General features: G+C 43.2%; 1 protein-coding gene across 1 annotated transcript; it reads left to right on the top strand.

Annotated features, from left to right (window-relative positions):
* Positions 1 to 98: 98 nt before the first annotated feature.
* ECHDC2 (enoyl-CoA hydratase domain containing 2) lies at positions 99 to 7,358 on the top strand. Its single transcript, XM_062004224.1, has 10 exons — positions 99 to 253; positions 1,816 to 1,883; positions 2,436 to 2,523; positions 3,073 to 3,159; positions 4,340 to 4,432; positions 5,014 to 5,070; positions 5,403 to 5,590; positions 6,033 to 6,083; positions 6,383 to 6,430; positions 7,095 to 7,358. Exons 1-10 carry the CDS (start codon positions 118 to 120, stop codon positions 7,170 to 7,172), a joined length of 894 nt encoding a protein of 297 aa, XP_061860208.1. The 5' UTR covers positions 99 to 117; the 3' UTR covers positions 7,173 to 7,358.
* The last annotated feature ends 1,487 nt before the right edge of the window (positions 7,359 to 8,845 follow it).

Here is an 8,845-nt window from a genome sequence, read left to right on the forward strand (position 1 = left end):
GGCGGGGCGGGCGCCACCCCTCACCCCCGTGCTGCGCGGCGCGGCGCCCCCTGCGGGCCGGGCGCGGAGGCGCGGCGCTCGCAGCGTGTGCCCGCAGGCCGGAGGAGGCACAGCACCATGCTGCGGCTGGGCCGGGCGGGCCGGCGGCTGCTGCCGCGGGAGCTGCTGCGGCGAGGCCGCGGCTCGGGGCCGGAGGGCGTCCCGCGGCGCGGCGCGGAGGTGCTGGTGGGCACAGCCGGCGGGGACGGCAGCGGTGAGTGCGGCGGGGCCCAGCAGTGCCGCCTGGCCGGGTGTCGCGGCCGGTTTCAGGTGCTGCAGGGAAGGGGCACGTTCGTATACTGAGGCGTTACCGGCTCCTGGTAAAAACACTTGGGCTCTCGACCGGGCGTGAGCGGGCCCGTGTGCGTTCCGGCCGCTCGGCCCCGCCACGCCTCGGTCCCTCCCGCCCTGCCCGGACAGTTTGTACCGGGACGGGGGTCCCGGGGCGGCCGAGCCGTCCCTCGCTCTAATGCCCTCGTAGCCCAAAACACGACTGCCTGCCTTGCAGACTGTGTAGCAGGCAGTTGCTTATAATATCTCAGCTTTAAGTATCTTGCCTTGATGCTTCGCTCAAGAACACAGCTGCCAAATCAACAGCTAGATGCCTTTTGGGGATTTTTAGTTATGTATGTAGGAGATCTTAATACAGGAAGCTCTGGTTTGCTACAGGAAGCTCTGGTTTGCATGCCTTAGGTGTTCCTGGTATCAGTAATGTGGACACTGCTAAAGGCAGGGACAGGACCAAGGCGTGTCTGTGCATATTTGTGCACTAAACATTGAGTTTTGGTTCAGACTGCCAAAGGAATTACTTTCTGGTAGGGGTAGCTATTGCAAGAGCTTCTAAACAGTTCTCAGTAGTTCTGCTAGTTAGTATGTGTGAAAGCAGTTACCAGTTCTGTGAGTTCCCACTGTTTGCTGGTGCCCGCTGTTACCTGTGGCTTTGTTCCCGTGTGACACATCTAGTGTTTATTACCAGACCACTGGCATAGGCAGAGGAATAGAGACATTCCAGCAGTGCAGGGCCAAACAAGACGGATGCCAAGGGTGCACCTGCGCACCTAGAGCAGCGGCAACAGCATGCTCCAATGTTAAGGCCTGGGAAGTGAGCAGGAGTCCAGTCAAGGAAACAGGAGAGATGTTCTTTTCTGTGCGAAGCATACAGAAACCACTGGATAATAATTTACAACAAAGTGCATGGTAGAAGTAGGTAGGTAGATGTTGTGGATTTTTCTGCTTGGACTTAGGAACCTTGAGTGAATTCCTTTCCACTGCTGAGCTTATTAACTTGAAATTAAACAGAGCTGCAATTTGAAAATGGTTGTGGAGCATGATCTGACAGTGACCAGATTGTGCTCGTCTCATGCAAACAGCAATCCCAAGGGAATGGTTTTCTTCATTAAGCAATATGCTTGATCAAAGCACAGCTGTGCAATACAAAATGAATTAAGTAATGTTCGAAACAGAAACCTAAGCTGGATCATTTGGGTTTGGGGTTTTTCTTCCATTCCTGCAGTGAGTCCAAGACATGTGTGTTACTTGTCACGTTCATTCCGTAAAAGTCTGTTTATTATTTGAAGTGCAACTGAATTTTACAGTTGTCCTGCGTAACTGTTTTGTAGACATGGTCTACCACCTCCGCTTTTAAAATAACTGATTCCTTTAGGATATACTTGATGTGCATTTTCAGGAAAGAGAAGATGCAGATATTGTTCCCAGTTGAATTACTGTGTCAGAGAATTAAATGAAGTGTAACTAAAATTGTCTCCTATCACTAAGGTATTGCTGAAATCCTAATGAACCGACCCCACGCAAGAAATTCATTGGGAAAAGTATTTGTAAATGAAGTGAGTATGGGCCTGTAAACATGCTTGGAATCGTGATCCATAACTAAATGCAATGAGAACGGGTGTGGGAAATCTGAAACAAAAACTTCATCTCATGCTGAAGGTCAGTGGGACACTGCTCTGGGGCAAAGCAGGTTAGCTGGAAGGGAAAGAGATTGTGATATGTCTACACTGCAGTAACTCAGACACAAGTTAGTGTCCTCACTTGCATAATTATAGCAAAAACATACTCCTTGTCAGACCTTGCAGATGATCTGTTCAAAGCTGATACATTTTAGAGAAAGTCTGGCTCATTCCTGGACAGGATGGAAAGTACAGCAAAGGTTCACCTCTGAATGGAAGAAGAAAGGAGATGGGAAACGTCATTCTGAGGCTGTCCTGGAAGGATCCTGCTGGCTCCACATGACTTCCAGGATATTCCTGGCACATGCAGGGAGGAGAAAAAAAAAACAAACCCAAACTTAAAATAGATGAGGAGCTTGCTATAGTTTAGGTATATACGTCCTTATGCTTCAAGTTTTTCTTCTCTTGTTTGTACTCCCTCCTTCACAGCTGTTCGGCGCTCTGGAACAACTCTGCCTTGATGAGAAGGTTCGTGTGGTGGTGTTCAAGAGCGAGGTGAAAGGTGTTTTCTGTGCTGGTAAGTAAAGGCTCTGCAAATTATTGTTAAAAACATCGATGTCTCTTAGGGCTGTGTGCTGATCAGACACTCCAGGAAAGCAGTCGGAAATTCAGGCTAAAAGAAAAATGGGATGGCTTCTGTGTAGCAAATAACCACGATGATGTTCTCTCTTTTTGCTGGTCTGCCTCTCTGCTTCAGTGATGAATATGTGTGATGGGAGTGAGCCATACAGGCTGCCTGCTGCTACTCTGGTTTCCATTTGTAACCATCTTCAAGGATGGGTGCCTCTGCTGTTGGAGTCCTTGGTTTCCAGTTTTATGGGTTGTCATCCCTACACACAGTGATCGGTGCTCTTCTGCGAAATGTCTTCAAAGGGCACAGAGAAGCTCCCTAGCCACAGCTCCAGCCCCAGTGGCCACACTTCCAACTTCTCCTGACTTACTTAACCTGAACACTGTAGTTTAAGACTTCTGAAGTCATCTGTCCTCCGAGAAGGACAGGAGGGAATGCATTTCACATGTTTTGTCCTTGTTCCCTGATTCTAACCTTTTTTCCTCCTCTATTTAGGTGCAGACTTAAAGGAACGTGCAAAGATGGATGATGCAGAAGTTGGACACTTTGTTAGAAGGCTGAGAAATCTCATGGATGAAATAGGTAAGTGGTTCTCTCAGCTGGGAAATTCTTCCTACACTCCCTGTGTGGGGACACTTAGAAATGTTGCAGGAGGGGGAGGATGCTAACCTCAGCAGGTTATCCATTTAGGACTAGCTTCCCAAATATCTCCAGCTTATGCCTGAAACAAAGATCTGATTAAACACTAGCTATCATGCTGCCACTCCAAGGACAAGATAAATTTCAGTATTGCCTTTCCCATGGCCAAAGAGCAGCACACACAGATGCAAACAATTACGTACCTGCTACACCGAAGCATTGTGACATGGTTCTATGTCATCCATGGGAGACAGTGCTAGACAAAATGAGTGATGTTGGTTGTCAATACAAATGCTCAGAAGCACTCATGGTAAAGCAGTGACCTAAGAACATGGATTTGCTAAATGGACTTGTTCAGTGTCAGAGGGTTTGCACCTACACCACCCCTCCTTTTTTTCTTTTTTTGTGAAAGGAATATGAACTTCTGCAATTGATTTTCATCCCCTATTTCTGAACACATAATGAGTACTGCACTCATTAAAGAGGAATACCAAAGTGAAGCCTAACTAAAATACCAATCAGAATTGCAGTCATTTAAAAACCAAACAACAACAAAAGAGAAAATTACTCTGGCTCACAAATCACAGCAGCAGTTGGGGTAGTAGGGTAGGTGATGACAGCCCAGAACTAGCAAGCTCTGAAGTCTACTTCCAGCTCCTCCTTAGTATCTTATCAAACGAGCTCATCTCCTCGGGTTCTGCAACTATGAGGCTACAACAGTATTTTACCAGTTCCAGAACCTTGGCTGAGAAAAGCACCAGGAAAGCTAAACCTTGAAAAGCGTGTCTAGGGATGATGTCTTTGACTGTTTAACTGCAGCAGCTGGATATTCACACGATAACTTTGAGACAAGTCATCCTGTTTTGTGTTGCAGTACTTTGTGTTTGCATTTTTTTTGCATATAAGAACATTTTGCCTTCTCCTTACACAGAAGAGAGACGAGCAAAAATAGTTTCTACTGCTTAGAGACAGTCAGGATGTTTTTGGCAGAAGAAAATGAGTTCTTGAGCAATTCTGAATTTGAGAATTACTACTAACTCTAGAAATTAAGCTTTTAAATTCCAGAAGTGAGTGGAAAAGAGTTTCTGGTACAAAAGTGTATAATCTTTGTTGTCTTCTCCAGCTGCCCTGCCTGTACCCACAATTGCTGCAATAGATGGCTACGCATTGGGTGGTGGACTAGAACTGGCATTAGCTTGTGACCTTCGAGTAGCAGGTTTGTGTGTTGCTTAATACAGGATTCTTCCTGTCATCAGTGGCTATACTTTAGAGAACTTACACATGATAGTTAATAGTTAATGGGATCCATTAGGCCAAAATAGGAATTTACAGAGTTCAGGAAATGAGTAGGCATTTGTGCAGCAATTGTGACATTCAGTTATTATTAAGAAAGCAATTTCCTTGCATAAAAAGTAAAGCCTATTTTTAGACCAGATTAGGATTCTTTCAGAAAGATATTTATTAGTAGACTGCAGTAGCTATTCAGCAGTCTGGCTAGATCTAACCATCCCTACTTAAATTGATTTGGACTGAAAGACTTCCTTCTTTTTCTGTTCTTCCTTCCATCATACTTCATCTAGTATGGACCCAAGGTTCATTTTGCTAGATAAAATTGCTACATTAGAGGTGAGCAGTCGTGCTACACATCCCGCATCTGAGTTGAGATGGTCATTAAGCACTTTCTAGCTCTCTGGAGAAACGGAGTTCCAGTTTGTAGTTTTATTAATCAGGTTTAGTATGGAAAATCTGTAGTTACACAGAAAAAGTAACTAAACACTACCTTTATTGTTTTAATAGCTTCATCAGCTAAAATGGGCCTTATTGAGACCACAAGAGGCCTTCTTCCTGGAGCAGGTAACTTTAAATCTTTGGGCTTTCTTTCTCAGCTGCATAGTAAATATTTTGCCATTAGAGCACTTGAAGTGTTTTGAATGTAAATGAGACATAGAATCTAACAGTGACCCAAGACATATATGAATCAAGAGGTCTATTTCAAGCCCTATCTTGGATGCTGAAGCCTTTCAGCTGCATTGCAAAATGCTGACAGATTCAGCTAGTAGTTATTAAAGGGACACACAATCCCTCTCTTCTTCAAACTGCCTTGTTATAGGAGGACACAAAATACTGTTGTTTTTTGGGGCATTTCTCAGAAATGGAAAATAGTGCTCTGTTCCTGCTGTTGTAAGGTGGAACCCAGCGCCTGCCCAGGTGTGTTGGAATAGGTCTTGCAAAGGAACTCATTTTCACTGGCAGACAGATCGATGGACAAGAAGCCTTCTCCATGGGATTAGTAAATCACACAGTGCCTCAAAATGATGTGGGAGACGCAGCTTACCAGAGAGCATTAGCTTTGGCTAAAGAAATCCTTCCTCAGGTCAGTCTATTATTGGTGTGGTCAATGCCTTTTTACATTTCTGCTTCCCTTTAGAGAGAGCAGACAAACAATTGAAATTCCTTTCTGAGCAATATTGAAGTCTTGGTTCCTGATGTTGAAGTCTCTTAACTCTGTTCTTTGTTGTGAATGCCTTTTCTGTAGGAACAAGTGTTAACAGCCCTCTGCTTAACCCATAGGACAGTTTCACCACCCAGTTGCAGTTATGCAGCCCTGCAGGACACACTGAAACCCTGCACCACATCCATCAGTTAACTAGACATAATACCAAGTTGTTTTTAAAATAACTGCAAATTCCTATAGACTAAAAGGTCATTTGGCACTAGGATAATGATGTAACAACTACACTATTATGAACTGATGTGGCTTGAAGTACTTTTTAAATGTCTGATGTGGTTTGTTTTGTGTTTGTTTATTAATAAAGGCTCCATTTGCTGTGAAAATGGGAAAACTGGCAATAAACAGAGGAATGGAGGTAATGTTTTTTAAATACTGAGGTAAATGAGGCAAGTTACTACAGTAAAAATGTCTAGAACAGATGAGTTATGATCCATGTTTAGACAAGGCATTTGAAACCATTTCAGAGGTTTTAAAGAGCTTTTTTTAAGACAAAATTAACACAGCAAGATTTTTCTTCTACAGATGCTAACACTGTAGTTTTAACACAGCACTGAAGGTCACTCACTACCAGTGAATGTTTATTGATTTGGGGGCTATGAAATAGTTTTGAGGGCTGTACTTAGACAAATCTCACCCCTTCCCTCTCATCTCCAGGTTGACATTGCGTCAGGGATGGCTATTGAGGGGATGTGTTACGCCCAGGTAAGTTACCTTCAGAAAACATTCCTGAAAGGGAGAGCTGTACATTTTCTAAAGTCAGGTATTCACAGCATCCTCTTGTATATTCCTCTCTTACAGAGAAAATTTACAGATAAATATAAAGCTTTGAGAAGATGCTTGAGTGCACTTCCAGATCCCCGTTTCAGAACTGTGTCATGCATGGCTGCCTTGCAGCTTGCCTGAGACCAAAGTTCTTCCTTAAATACCCTTCTGTCTAAAGTAACTGTTGAAACTAAGAATATACAATGTGTTAATGACAGGATGAGCTTTATTTAACAAATTAAAACCAAGATTCCTTCTGTAGTCATTTCTTCTGCAAATTTGGGAGCATGCACCTTTCTCAACTAACAGAACTATGTAACCACTGTGCTTCTCAGTGTATTTTAAAGGTGGTAAAGTATTGACTTTATGGAAAACCTTTTTCCAGTATAGTTCTCTGGTCTAAGGTCTTTGTCTTAGATGCTCTGCTTGTGATTTACACTACCACCTACTCTATTTTCCTAATTGCTAAACATGGAAGGCGAGACTTACTGTGTCACTGAAAGAAATGCAAAGGTCTTAGACCACCAGTGCCAAATCAGTACTTAAAACCACAACAGGCTTGGCAATGAAAAACCTACCTCCTTCTTTTGTCTTGAAAACACAGAACATTCCGACAAGAGACCGTCAGGAGGGGATGGCTGCCTTCAGGGAGAAACGGCCACCTCAGTTCACTGGCAAATAAAGCTTCCTAGCTTCCTTTGGCTTCTTTGAGGGTGAAATAGGACTGAAGAGGACACACTCATTTCTTAGAATCATCTTTATGACTGCATTCTGTGTACTTAACTCCTTGCCTTGGACTGCATTTTCTGAATACTCCACTGGATCATTTTGCTGTGAGAATTTCCAAATAAAGACTTACCTTCGTACATCTCATCTTTTTAAAGTGCACACATCTGAACTCAGTAGTTAGAGCTCTCAAACACATGTCAAGTGAGCACAGAGCAGCTCTGCTTTAACATAAGCAAACTGGAAAAAAAACCCAAAACACACAACCACAGAAAACTTGGTGCATCCAAACTTTGACAGGAAAAATAAATCACCCTGAAGCAAAAGTCAGCTTACAAACAAAGGAAACCTTCCTAAGCTTGCTTCTCATTATTCATGCTCTTGCAACTAACAGTTTGTTCTGATTAACACACCCCAGATCTGGTGTGAACAGTGCAGGACTCTGAGAGGTCACTCCAGAGAACTGAACTTGCATCCCTTGGGCATCAGTGCAAGAGAAAATGCCACGTCTGTATGTGCACAGTATCAGTGCATGCCAGACATCACGGGCACATCACTTCTATCACCTATTTTGCTCTGTTGCAAAAGGTTTTCTTCTCTCTCTGCTTAGAGGTTCTCCAGCACTGAGATGTGCTGGGCTGTTTTGTTCTATGACTTCTTAGTTCTGTGGATGGGAGCTTTCAAACAAAAGTGAATTAGTAGAGGAATGTATTTTTAGTGAATACTTTTATCAAAATATCCTTGCGAAATGCAGCTTACCACGTTGGCAGTGGGCTTCACTGCAAACCACAATTTCACTTGTGCCAATTCTGTGGGTGAGGTAACCTTACCAGATTATACACGTGCAAATTTCCCCTGCAAACACGTGCAGAGGTAAAACAGGCAGGATCTTCAGCCTTCACAAAAAAGAAGGCAAGTAACAGGTGAAACACAAGAGTTGAAAAGTCGCTTCCAGAATTGTTCTACTCAGTCAGGAATGTAAAGAGACCTTTCTGTAACTGGCACATGCAAATAAATTCAGTGGATTTATGTCTACAGCATTCATATTTTAAGTAATTCTGCTCACTGTTTGTTTGCCTGGAGCACATGGGAACAAAACAAGCAGGGAATGGAAAATCCTTTACAATCTCTGTGCTTGCTGGTTGCAGCACTTCATGAAGTGACACGTTCACCCTCTGGACTAATGCCAATATCACATTCATTTGGTGCTGCATGCAGTAAGATTTCTTTTTCCTCCCTCCACAGTTTTAGTGAAGATGCTTCAGTAAGTTTCCTTCTTACTACAGTAAATTTTCTTAGGAAAAAACAGTACTGTAAGAGGAGCTGTAATCTTTATTTTAGTAGCAAATAACTTATATTCATTCTGTCAACACCAATTTTGACAAGTAGTGGGTTCCACTTCATGTAATGCAAATGCTGCAGTGGAAGTCCCACAGCAGACATCTCAGAAGGGTGGTGGACTAAAAGCTTACAAGGCCATTTTTCATTCTTTAAACCACCTTCATTTCTTAAAACACTGTAATTCAAAGCTACAACCAATTTAATTTCTTTCCAAATCAAGAAAACTGCATATAACCAGAGACATGCAGGAGAATTATGCCAGCCCAATTATTTCCTTTGTATAGAAAG

This window comes from Colius striatus, chromosome 10 (genome assembly GCF_028858725.1).
Source record: "Colius striatus isolate bColStr4 chromosome 10, bColStr4.1.hap1, whole genome shotgun sequence".
Classification (NCBI taxonomy): domain Eukaryota; kingdom Metazoa; phylum Chordata; class Aves; order Coliiformes; family Coliidae; genus Colius; species Colius striatus.